At 42.9% G+C, this 21,665-nt stretch overlaps 1 protein-coding gene across 1 annotated transcript in view; it reads right to left on the bottom strand.

Moving 5' to 3' along the window:
* Window positions 1–1,692: 1,692 nt before the first annotated feature.
* Window positions 1,693–21,665, bottom strand: part of lin7a (lin-7 homolog A (C. elegans)) — a 33,250-nt gene continuing 13,277 nt past the window's right edge. Inside the window, exons 2-6 of the mRNA XM_084038359.1 lie at window positions 20,934–21,052; window positions 12,655–12,726; window positions 7,678–7,887; window positions 7,022–7,237; window positions 1,693–3,446 (exon numbers count right to left, since the gene is read on the bottom strand). Of these exons, the coding sequence (XP_083894485.1) occupies window positions 7,022–7,237; window positions 7,678–7,887; window positions 12,655–12,726; window positions 20,934–21,052 (617 nt within the window). The 3' untranslated portion in view covers window positions 1,693–3,446. The remainder of the gene's footprint in view (window positions 3,447–7,021; window positions 7,238–7,677; window positions 7,888–12,654; window positions 12,727–20,933; window positions 21,053–21,665) is intronic.

A 21,665-nucleotide genomic window follows, 5' to 3' on the forward strand; every position in this document is an offset into this window, starting at 1 on the left:
TATTATTATTATTATTATTATTATTATTATTATTATTATTATTATTATCCGCGACCCTGAATACAGGATAAGCGGTAGACAATGGATGGATTATTATTATTATTATTATTATTATTATTATTATTATTATTATTATTATTATTATTATTATTATTATTATCCATCCATCCATTTTCTACCGCTTATCCTGTATTCAGGGTCGCAGGATTATTATTATTATTATTATTATTATTATTATTATTATTATTATTATTATTATTATTATTATTATTATTATTATATGTTGGTAGAACTGCTTTAATATTGAGGTGTGGATGATTTACTGATATACATTATTGTCCATTATTATGTCTTTTTCCCTGAAAAATAACGTTGTCTCTATGGGAATGAAACCCATGAAATAAGTTTATACCTCTATTAAAATATGAAACTATAGTTCACACGTCCACCTTTGATCGAGCGGGTCTGGCCCAGCTCGTGGACTCATGTTTTTGGATGAGACGGCTTCCTGTTGAGGACATGACAACAGCCTGACTCACTGTTGGAGGCAAAACACAAACCGTTTTCTTGGTGCTATTTCCGGAGGTGTAGATGGAAGATTAGAAAAGAGATCAAGAAGGCGATGAAAACAATTTTCACACCATTATATGTATGAAATCGTGTTATTTGCTGAGTATATGTTATCATCTGTGCTACTGCAGCGTCTGGAGGTGCTACATTCGGCTCTTTGCTCCTGATTAAGGCGGGTTAGGGACTTGTCACCTGCATTCATGTCACATGAACTCATGACTTTTGTCACTTGGGTCTTTGGCCGCCTGCTGGAAGTGTTTGCTGGAGAACAGCTCCAACGGGGATTTAACACCGTGTGAAGAGACAGCTTTGTGCCACTACTGTCACCGTTTGACTTTAATACCTCCTATTTACACACAGTCTCTTTATTAGTTTCAGTGTCTGCTCTCTCTCTATTGAACTAACAAAAGCCCATTGACTTTCTGTCCTAGGCCTAAGAAGCTGGAGGAGTCTTCAGAGGGACGTTTCACCTTCAGCAGCCGCACAAAGATCTCTGGAAGGAAGCCGGCCAAACGCTTTGGTGTCATTTTTATGAGAAATGAACACATCAGGGATTTAACCGTTTAGTGACTTCATTATGCTTTGAGCTACAGTAATTATTCAGCAGATATCCAGCTGAAAGGCAGGGAATTCACAAGTTTTACTATTTCATTTATTATTTATTTGGCCTTTTATGTGTGAAACCTATGATTGGGAAGGACACATAGTATTTTATTGCTTATTTTATTTATTTTTAAGAGTTCTGTAGTTTAAGACACAATATATTTGGACTTCTTTTAGACCATAAATGCTAGAAAGTAGGTCTCTGGAAGCATCAGTAGTAGTGAAACAGCTGATTAAACACATGTTTATCTGCATGATCAGGCAGACTAAGACTTCCCCTGCAGTGCACAGTCTGCTGGACTTTATGTTCCCACTGAAATAAATCACTTTTTATCTCTTCGGGAGGGCTTGGATGTAGCTGCGGCCAAAATCAAACCAATCTGTATTTTTTATAAATCTATAGTTGTATCTACTTCTTTGCTTTTATTGAGTAGGTAACAAATCAACGATGTCACATCGTTTTCACTAAACGCTAACATGAAGGTGTAGCGTGGGATAAAAGGAAGGGTCGACAAAGCATTCACTGTACACAAGCACATAGATTTATTTATACAAATATAGTATGTATAACAATTGCATATCAACAGTTTGTTGTCTTTTTTTTAATCATTACGGTAAGTACAGGACCATCAGCTTCAAAAATGTAAGTCAATTAAGAAAGAGTACCTGTGATTTCAAGATACAAAAAGGGATCTGTCGTATTGAGATGAGTGGATATTTCATACATGAGCTCAGAGGCGACGGAATACCAAAGTGTTGGCATTAAGTGACCTCAGAGCCAACAGGCTGTCCAGGAAATGGCAGCGTGGAACAACGGGACGCATGGAGAAGTGTTGGGCTCTGCTGGACTTGTGCAATCAGATGAAGATGAGGAAAAGATTAAAGATGAAAATGAACACTTTCTTGGAAATGATGACAGCTTTTCATTTGCGGTAAAAAGCCTGCATGGTTGAACAAACAAAGGAAGGAGCGCCACCTACAGAAAACCCAGGGATCAGAGAAACAAGGATCTTACAAAGCAGTGATCTCTGGGAAGTGTAGTGCAAATAAGAACCCCAAACACAACAAGGAGCGCTGAGCACCAAAGATGGAGACGGCCACAAAAAAAACAGATTTCCCTTACAGGTACGGAGAAACAGAACTAAATGATTGTCAAACAGAAATGCAGGTATGAACTATGTGCTAGTATCCAGCTGTTATACAAGGAAATAACAATCTGCACGTCTCAGAGAGAATACATAACATTGAAAAAGGAACAATAAAACTTTATGTTAAATCTCGTAAACTATAAAAGTCTGAAAAATAATTCTAGCGTGTTTTTGATTTATTTTCCCACTCAAATGAAGACTGCTGACATTCTTGTTTGTCTGTCGGGAAATCGGACGCGGTTAACGTTTCCGAGGATTAATTTGAACCTCGTTAAAATCTCACGGTAACATCGATGAATCTCAGTTGGGTTTGTAGCTTACGAGGTCTTGTCATAATCGCAGTTATTGCACATTAATTATCCATGCCACCTGTAAATCAATAATCTCTTTAAATGGCTAAGAGGATAGATTTGGACACAGAAGCTGCCTTACAGTACATAAGACCCAGTTTATACAACGGTATATATATATATATATATATATATATATGCATGAATCCGATTGTGAATTTAGTGTTGACGTGTAAGAACTGAAGACTGTGTGTTATTGCTAAACCTACAAGATACAAAAATCTTTTCCTGCTACAATATAGAAGGTAAAAAAGAGTTCACGTTGATCCAAAAACGGGACAAGTTGGACACCGAAAAGAAAGAAGAAGAAGAAACCGATGGTCATTCTTACAGAGACACGAGCACCAGTTGAAGAATCAATAGAAACACCACTGTACAAATGATATCTATGGCAAAAATGGCGAAGGACGCCACGGTGTGATGGATGTTCGGAAAGCAATCAAAAGTGGAACGACTGTAAACAAAACAACCAACACAAGAAGGAAAAAAAAGGAGATCACGACCGGGGAGAACAACTTATAAAAGGGGGAATACAAAGTTAAAATGGACGACTTTCAGAGCTGGCCTCCCTCAGGTTTGTTCTTCGAAGCACCGGTTTCAGGACAAACGGCTCTCTCTGGTGTAGCTCAGTAATCGGTGGTTCACTGCAGGGCCAAAGTAAGTAAAAGAGTCTTCCACGCGTCGGTTTCCTCCACGACGGAGGGCTTCCTCCGTCCATCCTCCACGCTAACAGACGGTCGTTGGGATCCACCTTCACATCTTGGTTCGGAACAACCTGCAGATCGTTAAAGAGGAGAAACAAGCTGAGAGCGATGCCTTAGTGGGAACATTCAGACAAGCGTGTTATTGAGCTAATGCTGTATTATCTAAATGATTATAGCGTTTTATTGCTGTTTGATTGTCCCACCAGCCTCAAGGCTTCAATTAGTCCAGCCTTTATGAAGGCAGTCTTGTCGTGCCGAATGCAAAGAAGCCAGAATGCTGTTCCTTAATCCAGCGACGGAGCTCAGCATGTAAAGATTACAGATGACCGACCGACCTGACAGAATGAGCCACTCTATTTATATGTAAATCATGTAGATGTATTTATCCATGTAGAGACCTTTAATTTGAAGGGTTCATCTGATGTTATATTGTCCTACTTTTCTTACACCCAAATGTTGTATTTATATATAAATACATTGTATTATATTTACTAAAGTCATAGAAGAAAAGGCTAAAATAACTAGGGGCCTGATTTCAGGCATCTAACCAAACTCCGACTCCCAGATGAGGCGATCTGAAGTGCAGAAATGACTAATTTCTTGGTTTTAGGACTAAATTCCTGCAGCACTCTACAGCTACTACGTTTTTATGGGAGAGAATATACACTCCCACACACACTTGTACACTTTCCAGTGTGAGGGAATGTTCCCTGCACGAATAGAGCGATCCATTTATTTTAAGAAAGAGTTTGTTGAGCAAATTTAACTTTACTTCGCTCATGACTTTCCACTGGGAAGGGAGGCTCTTTCAATGTTTTTGCTAGAAATTAAATCACATTTAGTTTAAAATAAATGCAACAAGACTTTTATGTTTCGGGGCAAAAGCTTTTTATCTATTTTAATTTGTTACCTGTTAATTAGAAGAGCAGTTTGTCGAGGGTTACGTGTGAAGCTGGCACACACTTTTCCCTGGGAAGGTATGCCTTCTCTTTTGCTCAGGTATTCACACAACGTAATGTTATTGCATTAATGTTTTACGTGAGTATGATTTATTACTTTTCATTGTGAATCTGCGAACTAGAAGAGAAGCTTGTGGAGGGAAGTGTGTGGCCGGCCTGTTGTGTTGTGCAGAGGCAGTGCTGGCTACTGTGGGCGCATTCAGTGACTCAGTTCATACAATTTTAGGGAGGTTATGTGAGTGCCTTGCAATACAATGCTGAAGGACAACACAACACAGAGTTAGATATGACGTGACAACGTATATTATATATAAACAGCCTCTGAAAATATATATTTTCCAAGTGCAGGAGTGAATTACAATCATGTGAGACAAGAAAAACTGATGGCAGTAAAACTGAAACCTATGTTGACTGAAAGCGTATGGAAATGCATGGAGGGTCTAATTGATGTGGTCTGACATACATATGCAGGGCCTCATTTAACAGAGGAGCTGGGTCACCTTCTTCAAATACCTTTCATTAACATCAGGACATTTGGGGAAAATGACGGAAGCAATAATTCTCACATGCATTCCTCATCCTAATTATTGATCCTGAGATCAAAACCTCACTCCAGCTGGTCGTGTAACGCAGACAGAAACAGATGGAAACCGGGGAAAACCAGCGGCTCATGTTGCATTCTTGTCCGCTTGTACGTGTCACCCGGTCAGCAGCCTCTTGGCTCGCCCGAAGCTAAATCTCTGCGGTCGGCATGATAAAACACGATCCCCGCCCAGTGCCCCGTCTGCTGCTCCGCCATCACACGCCGTTACAAGCTCCCAAATACCTTCCCAAGCTGCACCGTGCCAAGTGCAAGACAAGAGATATGCTTGGGGGATTTAGCATCAAAGGGGGCAATGACTCTGAGATCTTGGACGCATGCCCGCCTCCAATACGCTGGGGAAACGCTTAGATAATTCGAGAAGCCTGAGCGGAATCAAGCGTAGCATGATATGATTCAGCTTAATGGTGGTGATTAGTGTCTAAAAAGTTTCTTCTTGCCTTTAGGTTTTGGCTGTACAAATGTTGTCTAAAGCAGAGGTGCGGACCCTCCTTTAGTGCAGCTGCATCTGCTTGTTCACGTAGCTGCAGAGCATGAGCCACAGATGTAATCGGTTTAAGCTTGAATTATTTACAGCCTTTACAACACAGTCGCCGGCGGAACAGAAGCAGTACAAGTTTACACAGAAGATGCTCTGCTGAGTTTGCAAAATACACCTCTCGGCTTGGTGCCGGGAAACGTCTGCTACCTGCAAACGAGCTAACAGGAGCAGAGCACCTTCCATGTAGACTCTAAGCTTTCAAAATGTGATACTTTTCATTTTCAGCAACTCTTTTATAGCACATTTGATAAATAAAGTTCAAACAAACAATAGATTAAAAAAGTAAGGTTAAGGAGGTAAGGATATCAATATAAATATGCTAATAAGAATTATTAGCATGCTGGCTTTTCTGACAGAAAAAGTCCGGTCACCTTGAAAGCGATACAGCTGGGAGGTGTTAATCCAGGGCCGTGCACACGCACACGGGCAAAATACTGAACGGGAACACGGTATGTGGATCTCTGTATCCACTCAACCGCCCTAAAATAGCACACGCATTAGATCCACAACTCAAATGAAGAAAAGAGAAATCCATGTTGAAGCCGAAAGATAATTTGTGGTCCTCGTGAGTTGAGCGGTCAAGGCTCAGCCGTCCAGATAATAAGTCACAGTTGTCAGCTCAGAAGCTGTTGGTACACGCACTATGATGGGTTAGTATTTTAGAAAACAGCAAAAGCCTTTTGTGAACTTTTAAAAATAACGTTAAATGACTATGAATAATTCATCAGAATTGGGGTTGTGGGTACGCCTATTCACTTTCTTGCCAAGAGTTAGGTACTAAATATGGAGCTACAGCCAGTTAGCTTAGCTTAACATCATGACTGGCTTCGTCCAAAGGTCTTTAAAAAAGCTCCTCACTGAGCGCACTTTGTTTTTTATAAGAATGTTTCTGGGATTCCTGCACTGCAACTATTATGTGGCAAAAAAAACAGCAACAACAAAAAAAAACAGAAACCGGTCATTTTTACATTTCTGTGTGTTCTGATTTTCCTCTACTCTTAGTGGCATTGCATTTTCAAAAATGTCAAGTATTCCCACAACAAGCAGATTTTACAAGATAATAAAAGTAATCACAAGGAACTTTTGAGAGGTGATGAAACAGTCTGATGCCTCTATATGACTTACATAAGCAGACCCTCATTGAGAGGATTGGCTATTTCTACATTGGCTATGTCTTTCTTAATGCCTGTCATCAGGTCTGATTCTCAGCAAAATCAGATGAAATGATTTACGTTCACCAGAATCTTCATCTTCACCTCAAACCCAAATTCGCCTCCAACCTGCAGTCTGAGCTCCGGCAGCTGCTCGAGGCCCAGGAGAGGAAGGGAGGCCCGGGAGAGCCAGAACTACACAGAACAGACTGTCTTTGCTGCAGTACAATGAGAGAGACCTGGTGCTGGGAAACACTACCACTTTTGTCCACAGGGGCCGCCAACATCAACACAAACTGAGAGTTCCTCGTAACATTTTGCCTCCAGCGTGTCCCAAACTTCATCATGTCATCATCTTCCCCCCCCCCCCCCCACCCTCAAAGCAATGCCTCACCTACGACATGTGGTTCTGCTGAGAGGCCGCGTTCTGCTGTTGCTGCTGCTGCATGAGGATCTGCTGCTGCTGACGCCGCCGGGCCGTGCGGAGCTTCTCGAAGCGAGCCTCCATCTCCTCCAGCACTTTTGGGGTGTAGCGGACCACCAGCTTCACGCTTTCCTTCGCCGCCTTCAGAAGCTCCACCGCCTTCTCGTGGTGCTCACCTTCCACGCTCTGCAGGCGGTGTAGCGGCAGAGAGCGGGATTTAAAAAAGGAAGTTGATTTGAATAAATCATTAAATATATTAACTGCTCTTAGGGGAGGAAATGTTCCTCCATTTTTAATACCCTGAGATATTATGTGGAATTGAGCTGGTTTAAAGTTGGTGTTATTGAAGTCTCTCTAGCGGTTTGTGAAGTGTGTCTCCTCCTCACTCAAGACACGTGCAGCACTTTGATCTCAATAGCTCTCCTGACTGTTGACTCATATTAAACTGGAAACTAGACGTTGCTCCATTTTTGTGAGAAGCTGGTTAAAATTCATTTGAGGATATATCTTTTTTGGAAGCAGGCTTAAATAATAAATAAGGAGAGGAAAAGCGCATCTGCACTCCGCCTCCAAAGCGCGTATCGAGCCTCTCTCCCCGTACGCATTTAAAAATGCATGTGACCTACCACACCGTTGACGGACAGGAGCTGATCCCCTCGCTTTAGGCCTCCGTGCCTCTCGGCCACGCCCCCGGGGATGATGCGGGAGATGTAGATAGGCGAGTTTTGCTCCTTGCCGCCCATCACGTTGAAGCCCAGCCCTTCCTCCGTCTTCGGGAGCTCCACCACTCGCGGATGGGAGTGACCTTCGCTGGCCGCGAAGGCAGCAACTGTTGCCTGCAGGAAGATAAGCAAGATGAGTTTCCTCGCTAAGCTTCTTACTAACTATGAAAAAATACCTGTATGTGCATATTTATTTTTGAGGCAAAACACTGGGGTGAAGTGGATGGGAAAAATATGCTTTTCAGAATAAGAGCCCAAAGTAAAGTAGAGCTTGTTAGGAGGTAGAAGTGTGAGGAAGTTTGGGTTGTTGCTACAAATGCTGTTGCAAAAGGTCAAGGATGAACTCAAATCCATCATCTTTGGAAAAGCAAAAGTAAATCTGACAAACGACGAAAAGAGAGCAGGCTTCAAGGGAAATGTAATGTAGGGAAATAGTCCCAAAAATGAAATCTACTGGTCTTTGTACACAAATTGTCCACTTTTATGTGTGTTGCTCATTTTGTTTGGAAGTAGCGTTTGTGACTGCACCACTGAAAACCACTGACTTAGGTTGAGGCTTAAGACAACTACGTACAGTTAGATTTAGCAACAAAACGAATGTTCGGCTCTCTTTGGGACAAGCGGTCTCGAACAATAGTCTCATGGTTGAAAGTTGTGAAAGTTGTGTTTTCAGACCAATCCACCTCGAGAGGTTAATATTTAATCATACATCAACAACAAAAAATAAAATCTGAGTCTGACTGTTTCACGGCGTGAGACCGTTTTGAACCTCTGCACCTTCTCATTTCAGCGATGTCGTGGATAATAAAGTGTAAGGATTGAGTCAGGGCCGGGGATTTAGACTCCACACCAGCACTTCTCTGGCTTTCTGAGCACGCGGATTAACACATCCAAGTTCAAACTCGGGGAGCAGCCAGACAACTTTCACCCTCTGAATCTCTACCAGCTGGTCGCTCGCCGACTGTGGGCTTCCTTTGAACCGCGAGGCTCCTTGCTCCTTGTACAACAAAGCACCCGGAAGCTTGTTAGGCGAGGCTGGGAATGCTAACGGCAGCCGAACAGAGACGCCCTGTGCCCACTGATCCGCCGATGCCACGGGGCCTCGCTGTCAAGTCGGCATCATCTATGATATGTGAGGTCGATTGGAGGAATGGGGAGGATAAGAAAGTGGAAGGAGGGGAGTTTCTGTCAGAAGCGTTTGCATATGTATACGAATTCCCCTGCAGCAGGCGAGTATCTTGGCACTTTGAGGTCTTTGACGCTACCTCCAGGCAACATCCCCGTCTCCGCTCTCTCTTCCATATTCATATGGATCGTCACATTTCTGCTCCTCTCCCGCTGCCTGTTTTAATCTGGGTGTTGTACCAACTTCCCCTCTGCCTCCCTTGTCTCTGTCCCCACCCCCCGTCCCGCCGTGAAGCCAAAAGGCAGCTCCTCAGCATGCACACTGTCGCCTCCCAGGCCTCCCAGCACATCGACCTTCACGAGTTTATCTCCATTTCTGCGAACGAAGAGGCAATCTGGCAGATGGCCGGCGCCTCTCGAACACAGGAGGCGTTGCAAATGAAAAGCTTGCTCGGGGATACTTCCTCAGTAACGAAACAGTACAGTATGACTTTAGATACCCAAAGTCAATTGATCATCGGCTCCCGTTATTTTCTCTGCAGCCCGTACAGACGAGACCCCGTTCTTCATTGAGATCAGAAATAAGGGCCTGGAGCCGGCAATGAGAGGCTCAATTGATTTAATTAATGAAGCAATCAGAGAGAATGGAGTCGTTCAGGTGAAACACAAAATCTCAACCGTCCTGAGAAATGAAGTGCTCGAAGTATCTGCATGCTTCTCATTCGTTTGTTTCTGTTTGTGTGATGCCGACTGAATGCAACTGGCACAGGAGCCTCACTTTGCGAATCTCTCTCTCTCGGAGTCGAACCATTTTCAAAGACAGCCAGTGCTCCCAGTTGAGAGTAAGCCGGCTCAGGCCCATTACCTGTGTGCTTAATTGCCCAGTGGACACGCAATCCGAACAGATTTAGGAACAGCAGCGTCTGGAAGTTTGGGGCCAAGAGAGAAAAGTAGGAGAAGGAGTTTTAAAGCTGCTTAAATCATATCTTCATGGTTGCTTCGGGCTTATATAAAAAAAAACAGACAGAAGCTTTCTTTTTTCCACCAGCTTAGCCATGAAAGTTTATTTGCAGGGTGAACTTACTCGACTCATTAATAGATACTCCAGACATGAGATATTCCAAACGGAGTAACACATATGAAATTAAAAATATATTAATATGATTGACTGTGTTGACGGATCAGTAACCCTCGTACCCCTGCTACCAGTCGCCCTTAAAGCTCCATATTTAATGCACAACCCGATCTTTTCATCTAAGAGGGGAAAAAACAGATGAAATAGATTAAACAAAGAAGATATTACTTGTGAAAATCACGTTATTTAAGTCATCACCTCCTCTAAATCCACACTTAACGCGGAGACGTGTGCGCAGCTATCAATCTTCCTCACTCACAGCAAGAAAGCCAGCATGTTCATCAATATAATGAAGGTGTTCAATCGCAATTCAGCCATCTGCAAACAAATCCTGGAAACAAATTCCCTTTCGTGCTCTAGGCAGAGTGTTGGTTTGGAGGAGGAAACAAAGGAGAATAAATCACACATCACTCCAAGCCTCATACAATCTTTCTGCATAAACTCTCTGTGTTCATCGTCCCTTTCTGTTCTCATCCTCCACCCACCCACTCAGCCGAACAGGAGTGGACCCAGCTGGACGTTGAACAACTGAAGGACAGAGAGGCGCTCTCATCTCTTCTTCTCCCCTCGTCCACATGAAATCAGACAAGCCCGCCCGCTCTGTTTTCTTTCATAAAGGCCTGTGTCTCATGCAGGCGAGGCGCTGTCGACTAGTCCCGCTCGAGTGGCTGCGTCGCTCCGTCCCACTGTTTTGATGTGTCGAGTGGAAGAAACAAGGATATGAAGGAAGAGGGACGAGCTGTAAGATTGGAATCTTATAAATGAGATTTCAATCTTACAGCTGGTCCTTTTTTTTGAGCAGATATGAGCCGACGCCCCCGTTCGAGCAGTGAGTCGTGACTAGATCTCAAAGTGAGCATGGACCTTGTCCATCCTTGTCTGATCTGAATGTACACTAAAAAAAAACGACGAGCAAACAACTCTTTTGTCAGTCGCGATAACAGCAAAACAAATACATGATATTATCATTAGATTGTTTTACGGTCATTTTTCATCCTCTTATCCGTGTGTAACGGGATGTAGAGTGACATCAGCAGACAACATGTTTGTCTAATGGGAATAAAGCAGAATAAAGCTGCTCATTGACTGTGAACATTCTGTGGAATTCAATTTAACGACATTTATTAACTGAAGATTCCTGGTCACTCTCCTGGGTTCATAGTGAAGGAATTGTCATCCAGAAATTAAATTCTCTAGCACATTTTTGAAATATGCTGTCAGCTTTTCCTTCTGGGGAAAAAAATGTCTGTTTTTTAATGTCACTATTGATTACAAGTTTGTTTTATAAGTTTGTTTAACCTTGTGCGTTTCCCCAAACTAAACTAAAGATCTGAGTGAGTCGCCGAAATAAAAGAATCAATTTGAGTTTGATACAGATTGTGTGACCTCTGATCTTAATCATTCCTTGTCCCTGCCATTTAAGGCCCAGACACTCCCTCTGCCCTGCAGTAACCCCGGTCCTCCATTCTGACTCACCTGCTCCCCATTTCCCTGATTAGTCGTCAGCATATATACCGGCCCAGCTCCACTCCGTCTTTGCCAGACTGTCTGGTCGAGTGTGCATCTGTCTAGTGGTCGTCTCTCTGTTCTGCCTGCATAGTTTACTGCCAGATGCTACGCTTTGATGATTCTCAGAAAACATGGACTTTCATCTCACCTGCCTGTCTTTGAGTCTTGCTTTTTGGTTCAACCATGAATATTTGGGGAGCCGTTACAACAGGAAAGTTCCTCAAAATAAATGCAGTGCTCGGACAAGGAAAGTATTCAATCCTGGTCTGATGGATCCAGTATTAGTGGCTGTGATTCTCATACTTGTCCATTCTGACTATGGGTCACTACGTTTGTTACTCCATTTCACATATTCAGAATATGCAAAACAACCACACACAGAGCAAGCCTCCTGAAGTTGAGGCTAACCACGCTAGCTGCTCATTCCTCTGCACAGCCTCTTTGTTTACATGTGTAAGGATTTAGCATAGCGCTCCAGAAGTGATAGAGAGAAGGTTTGAGAAGATTAAGGGCTGATTATCCACTTGCATTTCCCTTTTGCAGTTATTCAAGCCGGTTTTATTTCACGACATCATTACAATATATCCGATCTGTACAGCGACAACTAATCCAGGGGACTGGTGTTCATTGTCAGTCGTACAAGTGTTTTATGAATTTATGTTAAACAGGACCTATTATACTTTCTTCCTTTTCCTTTAGTGTGTTAAACAGTTTTGAGTGTCGAAGCCTAAAGTTCATGCCCAAAGGGAGTTCCTCTCCCCCACAGAAACTCCACAACTAATTCAAACACCTTTAATTGACTTCTTGCCTTTCCTTCTGTAAAGTGGTGATGTCACACTATACTCATACACATAATACCTGCCAGCTGGTACTTTGGCAAGCCCTCAACAAAGCCAGTAAAGGTGGATTGACCAATCACAACAGAGTTGGCCAGCTAACCAATCTGAGCAAACTGGGCTTTTTGGAAGGGAGGGGCAGGAGCGTTTTTTCTTAGCATTAAAGCATGTAAATATGCAGCAGTAACCTGAAATATGTCCCATGATATAATTATATCACAGTTTGCTGCTCATTAGTTACATATTTTATGTTTTTTATTGCAAATAGTCCCTTACCTTAGCTGTGGCCCTCGCCTGGTACTCCGGACAGCCGTTCACTGTGATGGTTTCATGCATGTACTGGTACACCTGACAGAAATGGAGAGAGACAGGAGTTATAATTCCGTTTCACGTGGTTGGAAACTGAAGACTCTGCGCTCAAACACTACATTTCCATAGTCAAATAACGGTGTTCACATTTCACAGCTGGCTGTACGGCGACGCGCTGCATTAACAGGATGACTGATGGGAAACACGCAGCACTTAGCCCCAGAGTTATTGTGTGTTGCTACTAATTGTGCTACCCGAAACCCCAAATTAGTCCGCTTACATTCCTCTTATGCATGCAAACAATATTCAAATCTCATTATTTTTCACCCTTGTATGTATTTGTAGGTGATCCCTATGCAAATTAAGTTTGAAGCACAAAAAATCCCTTTGAAATGTGGAGAAACCGGCAGCAAATGTGTTAGATTCTGTGTCGAGACTCTCCCGGAAGATAAAAGAATATTTCAATTATGGTATTAAGGTTGTTTTAGAGTGTAAGGGTACCAGCCTTGATGATAATACAGTCTTAATAATATCTAGCTGAATAGTGCTCTATATTCGTGCAGCACCTCGGTAAGAATAACATCAAGGGGAAGAGAAAAAGTATAAATACATATGGATGCACGGCACAAAAAAGTCTCCTGAACAGACAATAATTCATTACTGCTGGGCCCGAGTCGGCGCCAAGTCACAGGTTACTGTCGGGCTAGTTGAGGGAGAAAACAGGGTTTTCTGCCGATTCGCTGAGGCAGACAGAATCAATGCACACAGCTGACCTTTCCAGTTAAGATGTGCCTTTTAAAGACACCGTCGACAGGAATGAAAGACGGGGACATGGAATGAGGAATGCCAAAGTGCCCTTTTTTCTGTGAGAGCGCTGCCATTCAGATATATCTGCACTGCAGCTGAAAATCAGTCAAATCCCTGCAAACGCTGATGGAGATAAATAGTTTAAAGAGGCCGAGATGTATGGGCCCGATTACAAAAAGCCTCAGAGGAGATGTTTTTTTTGCTGAGTTTGCCCGACAGACTCGATGAAACACATAAATTACAGCAAACGCTCGCGTGATTTCAGTGCGTAAAGTAATCTCAAACACGCATTTTCAACGGCGGTTTCAGTCCAGCGAGCGAATGAGCAAATCAGAGTAATGACGAGGAAAACATGAACTCCAAACTCGCGATATATGTTGTTGTGGCTCAGCTATGCATCCTAATCAGCTGTTCCCACTCGCTGCGTGATGTTTCTCATGAAAGCTCGGCAGCTGGCCTTGGAAGCCGACACACCTGCTAGCTTTGACGCGTAGCATTACAAAGGCCTGCGCTCCTCTGAACCATCAAAAGGAAGAATGCTTACAGGGGACAGAACTCTGAGATATCTCCATGTAAGGATCTCAGAGACGGGGAGAAAATATCCCTGAGCTTCTGTTGTCTTGTTTGCTCGTGAATCTCAGAGATGATGCAAAGGAGCCCGCAGTCCACACACACACACACACACACACACACACACACACACACACGCGTAACTCCCAAATGATACCTTTTCCCGAGGACTTCTTCCACCTTTGCACATTTTGAGGCTGAGCACAGCTTTATAAATGCCATGAAAGGCTTTTTCTCCCGACGTTCTGCCTGCAGAGTCGCTTCCTTATTCCCTCCGTTATCTTTTTTTAAACACGACTGGAACTTCTAATTACGCCTATTTATTCTGCAACCGCCTCACTCTCAGCACTTTGGCTGCATCTATATGTTAACGTAATGGCTTTTGGGCGTTGAAACACTGATTTATCTCCTTTTCAAACACCAGAGACTGGTTGCTGCGATGCTTGTGTGTTTGGCATGTACGTAGTGTGTGAGAGGGAGCAGTGGTTCAGTGGAGAGCGGTTTCAGTTCTCACTGGGTGCATCGGATGGATTTAAAAAAAAAAATTTTTTGCAGTCAAAGTCTAAACGAATGGCCGCTGTGAATCCAAGGGAAGCTGCCTTCTCATTCGTGGACACTAATTAGTTTTTCCTTCCCATCAGCTTGAGTGTGATGTGTGTGTTTTTTGTTTTTTTTGCTACTGAGAAGAATGAGCTGATAGTGATTAGGGGAACTGCATACTTCAGCGTGGATTCATCAATATAATATATGCACATAGTGATTTGATATATTGTTACTATGATTGAGTAAAGCAGTCACTACTTATTTAAAATATGTAATTTCCTTCGTGCATACATGATAATCGGGAGACGTACGAGGGTGAGTGCTCTAAATGAGGCGAACATTTAATATCCCCTGCATTTAACCTGAAAGCAGTGCCCTGAATAACAGAGCCGTAACACGGAACAAATGGCTGTGTGCTTTTGAATGTCAGGCTGCTCCTGTTGTGGCTGCACTTTGCTCTAAAGAGGCCAGTTGTCCTGCAGGCATCTTTTCAATTACCCTTCTGCTTTTTCTTTTGCCAGATATCTTGGCTGCCCATCCCTACAAGGCCGGCTCTAACAGCCCACCCTCTCCTGCACGCATTATTCCTGATAGGACACCGGCACCGGCGCCTCCAAGGAGGACGCCACAAAGCCAGAGAATAGAAAAGGATGCCTGCGGGGCAAAGTGACGTGACAACGCTGCTCGTAACCATGGCTTCCTGCTTCCTCTACTGAGTCAGTGAGAGGCGGAGGAGGGAGGGAGGGAGGGAGGATGTGGTTGGAAAGAACACGACTTCACAATACACTTCCCAAATCAGCAGAGCTAACGACGACACGGAGGGCAAACGTATCTAGCCGGCACACGCTGACTTTAAGTACCTTTCATCCATTAACTTAATGTGACATCGTGATGGGAATCAACACAAATCCTCTTCCCTTGCTTGCTTTTATAAAAAATAAAAAAAAACTCCCATCAATTATGTTGATTGAAAATCTCTGCCGAAGCTGATGGAGGATGCTGTCGCTCTGCTTTTTATACTTGTTCGCCAAGAGGGACTCTCCAACCCAATACACTGTGAATTCCCACTCTCCATCATTTCCAGCTGGTTAGCTCTTCCAGTCATTTCGTCTTCTGTCCTTCCTTTCCCATTTGCAAGGCTGATTGACCCTGACAACTCATTCACCCCCCCATCATTGATGAACACGGAGGGAAAAGACAATCAGAACCTGCAGAATCAAACTCTTTGTCCTTTAGCCCAACGCTGCTGGACAGACTCTTTCCCCTGCTATCAATTCCTCTTATTGACAGCTAACCTGTCACCTCTAACGAGGCTGATTCATGTGGTGTAAATCCTGTTGACATAGACGTGGAGTACAGGATCAGGTTCGGAGCTGGTCTCACGGTGGGGTTTTCGCGTCGGACTGCGCGTCGGCCCACCAGACTGTGTAATGAGTAAAGACTCATATCACAGATTACACAAGGGCAGGACTTGAAGGAAGGTCATCTGTAATCAGGAAATGTCACAGAAGTGTGTGTGTGTGATTAAAATGAACAACAGGAGGGCTGGATTTACAGTTTAACCTATGTTTTATGGCTCTTTTAACGTGAGGGTAGTTAACTCTGATGGATGACACACAGGAAAGAGAAATGTCACAACGTATTAGAACATGATTATACAGGAAGTAGTGGAAAAGAATGGAGGAGACTGTTCCCATTAAAAGACTTTACCAGTGTTCATCTTTAGACGGATGGATTCATATTAGTGTTATTATGTCCCCAAAACCAACTTTCAGTTATGTTTTATTATTATTATTATTATTATTATTATTATTATTATTATTATTATTATTATTATTATTATTATTAATGTGTTCATGTGCTGGTGGGAAGCGCTGACATGTAAGATTTCAAATTTAAGAAATCAATCTCAGAACATAAATAAAAGTAGTGACAGTAGCTCAAGTCATTCTGGCTACATTAACAGTCCAGATGAAATGAAAAATGTATTTTTTGAACCCTTTCAGATCACATCCCCGGCCCTATTTAACAATATATGCTTCATTTTATATATTAAAAAAACAATACATGTTTCTTCCTGGAAAACAGGAAGAAGGAAAAAAGGATGGATGCTTACATCAGCTACTATCAACCAATTTCAACCAGTAATATCATGACGTTCATCAATCAATCTGCATCTTCAGCGCTGCACAGAGCTGGAGAAGATTGTGAGCTCATCTTTTCAACGATCAAATCAAATTCCCTCCAACTTTATGTGCCGCCTGTCTGGCCTGTTTCACTCTCAAATACATCACAGTACGGAAGAGAGACACTAAAATGCTGCTTCAGCCAAAACAAAGCGCCACTTGATGAATGGCAGTCAGTAATGTAAAGAATTTTAAGAATGCAAATTGCTGTGAATGAGCAACAAAAAACAAAACAAAACTGTAATTCTTTGAATCCCATGTCAATTCTAATGTTGATATTAAAATGTGAAGAGTGTATCGAGACCGAGACAAGACCGAGACCATGCCAGTGGAGTCCCTGCATGACACAATTAATATTAATGTGGAACACGCTTCCCATAGGCAGTTATCTGACACACCAGAGACCTTCAACGGGGTCCAGGACCCCTAGGAGGTTCCTGCAGGGGGTCCCTGAAATGATTTGATCCCAAACTTACTTTCTTCCAAAAATATAAACATGTCCAAAATATACCTTAACATGAACCTATATTAAGCAAATACAAATCCCCCGTTTTACATACAACCCCGATATCATGTTAAGGAATAAATCAAATGATGCAAATGCAATTTACTATTATAATTTATGAATGAAAGAGTTCTCTTTGTCTGAGACGATGCCGAGTAAAAAGGCGATAGAGATGATTCAGAATATGACTGCCTCCTCTAATTGTTCCTGGTAGTAACGGCGCTGGAGGACCCAGCTGTTGAGAACTGTGATTTTCTACAACCACACTACTCTGCGTAATAACAATAATAACCTACAGTATGCCACGGCCAACACTTACAACCTGGCTGGTCTTCCAGCTGGCTCAGCACCGCGGAGAGAAGCTGTCGTATCATCGGCTCTCGCAAACCTGTAATCAACCATAACCCACAGTCGCCTTCCTGCACTGATCCCAGAGCAGCCTTGGTCCTTTCTTTGTGGGTGAAGGGCATCATCTGCTGCTGCTGAGGCCCTTTTTTCAGAGGTTTTTTGAGAATCGTCATCATTGCACTGCAGTGACTGGCACTGAGGTCATTCTGCCGGTTTGCCAGACACACAGTTGGTGTCAGGATGCGCCAGACTTCCCAGAGCCGGACCACCAGAGAGGAGAGGACCGGTGCTTTCTTCCTTTCTGTCGCTTTGCACCATTGTGTGAGGGTTTCCACGTCATGCTCGGTCAGAAGCCATTTCTGCTAATTGGTGTCATTGGCAGAGTTGGCAACCTTTTCATTATCATCATAACGGGGCACTGGATGTCAACAACGCTAATGATGAGTTTCTATAGGAGGCATGCTGAAAGCACTATACATATATACTGTAGGTGCATCACTCTGTGGCTTACAGTTGCAGCAGTTCCCAACTGATACAGTTCAATATTTTGATGCAACAATCTTAATGTCATTTTAATTGACAACACGACAACAACATTCTCATTGTCTGCTAATCGTCTTTGTTCGATCCAGGACAAATTACGTGTTCACGTTGTTTCCAATTAAGCAGCAACACGGATGCCGTGGTGGCATTCGTCTCTCTGCACTTCAAGGTCCTTAACGAAAGTATGTCACCGGCTGATGCTACAATACATCACCGCAGACAGTACACCAAATACACAAGATCTGCTGTAATCGTCTGGCGCAGTGGTGTCATGCAGAGCGGATGCTCTTGTTCGCTTTGCACCCCGTCCTCCTGATGAATGGCGCTACGATGACGGATCAGCGGGTGTCCGTTGGCGTGCGTCTTAATGAAAGCATTGAAAGCAAAACCCCCTGTTTATAATTAACACTTTGTTCCGTCCCTGTAAAATGTGATTAAAAACATCTTTTAACTCTGATTTGCTTGATTGGAATTCACTTTAACGAGCTTTTCAAGCCTCCAAGTTAATGAAATGCTCGTAATATTTTATGGCCTCGCGATCATTGAAATACTCTGTTTGAATTTTTTTTTTACGCAGATTAAAAATTCACTCTTGCTGTACAACTCCAGCAGTTATAGGGCAGAGCAATAATCTCACATTTTCATAAGGCAGCAGACATTTTTGATTGATTGCAACAAAACAGCAACTTGAAGGTGCACTCTCATGTCGGCCGTTTTATAGCTGTAATCGCTGCCAATTTACTGTTCTCTCGCGTATCAAAGCATTAGCAGAGATCTGTGAGCACATTTTGGCACCATAAATAAAATCAAGGGTTGTTATCTTTCACCTACAGTGAAGCCAAGTCATGGAACAACTATATTAAAGGTTGAGTCAGTAATTCTATTCAGAAACACTTTCTGTTACATCACTTGAAACCCTCGTAACATACCGACAGCAATGACTAAATTAAATGCTCTGACATTTTAAAACATTTTAAATATCATCTGAGGCCGTGGCAGGACTGTAAAAACCCCGTCCAATCAAAAAAGTTGGGCTGGAGAATATAATTAGTCGGCCTGCCTGTCTATCATCGTTACTTCCTGATTGCACTCTGCCGATCTCAAGCACTGGTTTGGTGTTCTGGGGGAGCGGCTTTGAACCGAGGTCTGAACCTTTTTGGTTCGGTGATGCGTTCAAAGTCTCTGAGTTTTTTCCATATAACCTACTCTGCCTTTAAACAGCTTTTAGCATAGCATAGCATAGCATAGCATAGCAGCTAGTAATAAATGTAGGCACAAATTCAATCCTAAATGCTACTTATGCAACCACTTAACACTACATTTGTAATAATACAGTACTATAACTCAAATTGGCGGCACCAAGTATCACAGACAAAGAGATTTTCATCCTGTGCAGCATTCTGGTAATAAGAGAAGGCAACGTAATACATGTAGCAGGAAGATACAGTTGTGTGTTGCCACTGATCTACTGTAAATATGGTCATAAAAAACAACAACAACATCACCAAAAGCCTTCTTGGCATGAAAGATTCTGCAGGAGTCAACATTTCACACTATTTTAAAGTATCTATTTCAAGAGAACAATTAAGTTGAATTTACGGCATCGCTGTAACGAGCTCAATCTAAAGTCAATAAGATGCAAGTAGATGCAGCATGGTTAGAAAAAACGTGATTGGGCCCAATAAAACGAATTTGCCTTGTGCAAACTGAAGTAAAGAAGAGGAAAGTGAGTGAAAATCTGTGTTTACCGCCTGGAACTGTATGAATCTACTTTATATTGAAAATATACAGAGGTGAGAGGGGGAAAAAGAGAGACAGGCTTAAGGGAGTTCCTGGAGAGTTCAGTCAGAGACGAAGCAGAACACAAACACACACACTCACTCCTGCAGCAGCCCGCGACCAAAAACTATATTCTAATACACTGAAACTGCATTTCCAATTTCTCTCCTGGATTATGTTTGTTTTTGTGATCCCAAATATGCTTCTGATCTTGTATTTTCAGAACAATAAGTGTTTGTTTTCGCACCAGTGGGCCTTTCAGTCCAATGGGGCATTTTCCAAACTACTGGGGTGTCGTAACAATGGGAATATGAGAAGATAGAAAAGCAAATATGTTTCCCTTGAAACCACATAGAGGAATAGTTTAATTGTATGCATACACACAATTCATGTTGGCGTGTACATTGCTTGCTCGTCTATTGCTTTATTTCGCTAGTTTACAGCTATCATCTGTAGCTCAAAGGTCCACAAAATAAAGCAGTTGTTACAATATGCTGCCAATGTAAATTAACATGTTTTCCTCTGAAACTCTGCCGTATTTCCTTCAGATACGATAATAACAAACGACTTAACGCAGGCTCATGGAGGTTTAAAGTAAAGCAACCATACAACGTTCATGCTAAGCTCTGTTTGTTTCCCCTCCATGTTGGATCATTGCTTCCCAGAAAGTGACATGTTATGCTTTTCTGGTTTGTTTGGTATAAACAGGAAGGTCTTGAGAACACAGTAACCGTGACTGAACGGATGAAGGAACAACAACTTTATCAACCGCAACCCCAAGGACGAAACATCCCAGCATGCCGAGCACAATGATTGATGAAGAAGAGCGATGGAGTGCTAGCATGAGGGAAAGGTCATCATAAAAAAAGTACAAAATAAAAGCAAATAAACGGTTGAGAGAATGAAAAAGACGAGTCACGTTGGTGTTCACGGCCCGGCGGTTCCCCCCGGCGACGGTGACTCACCTCTCTGATGGCTGTGCAGAACTCGCTCTGCAGGACTTTCTTCAGAGACTGGAGCTTGTGACCGGGCACGTCACCCGACTCCTGCAGCTTCTCCAGCAGCTCGATAGCTCTGGCAACATCTGTCAGAGAGGGGAAGGAGGATGTGTGTGTCAAGCAGACACAGAAAAAAAAAAATTGGATTCAGTTAACAGCACAGGCATGAGAGAGACGCCTGAGCCGATCAGTGGGTGGCAGAATGGAAATAGAGTCAGTCAAGATGGAATAGCAATCCCAACCGTGGATTGTTTGCATTGGTTTATGCATGAGAATTAAGGGGGAGGGGGGATAACTCACTCAGTTGTTCAAAGGTAACACTTACTGGTAAGAATAAAGCATTACAAAGCATTTACACTAAGCCTTCATTTAGGAGCCGTGACTCGGGGGTCTACTGAGCTCTCCTCTCCTAATTAGCTGGGGCTCAATGAGTCCGCCAGCTTGGCTGATTCATTTCTTGCCCGGTGAAACTGGCAGAGCAAACAGAGATACATAATGCAAAGAGGGAGGGAGGCGACGGCGTGCTCGATCACTAGACTCGGACTGTCAGCTCAATGGCATGTTTTATTCAGCTTGTGTGTCCGGAGACCTGCGACCACACCGGGAGAGATGATTGGTGCAGATTTACGGTGGAGCAGTTTCACGTCTCTTTGTATTTCGCTTGTTGACGCATGCATCCATTGATAAGGGAGTGCACTG

The sequence above is a fragment of the Eutrigla gurnardus genome (genome assembly GCF_963514095.1).
Source record: "Eutrigla gurnardus genome assembly, chromosome: 21".
Taxonomy (NCBI): Eukaryota; Metazoa; Chordata; class Actinopteri; order Perciformes; family Triglidae; genus Eutrigla; species Eutrigla gurnardus.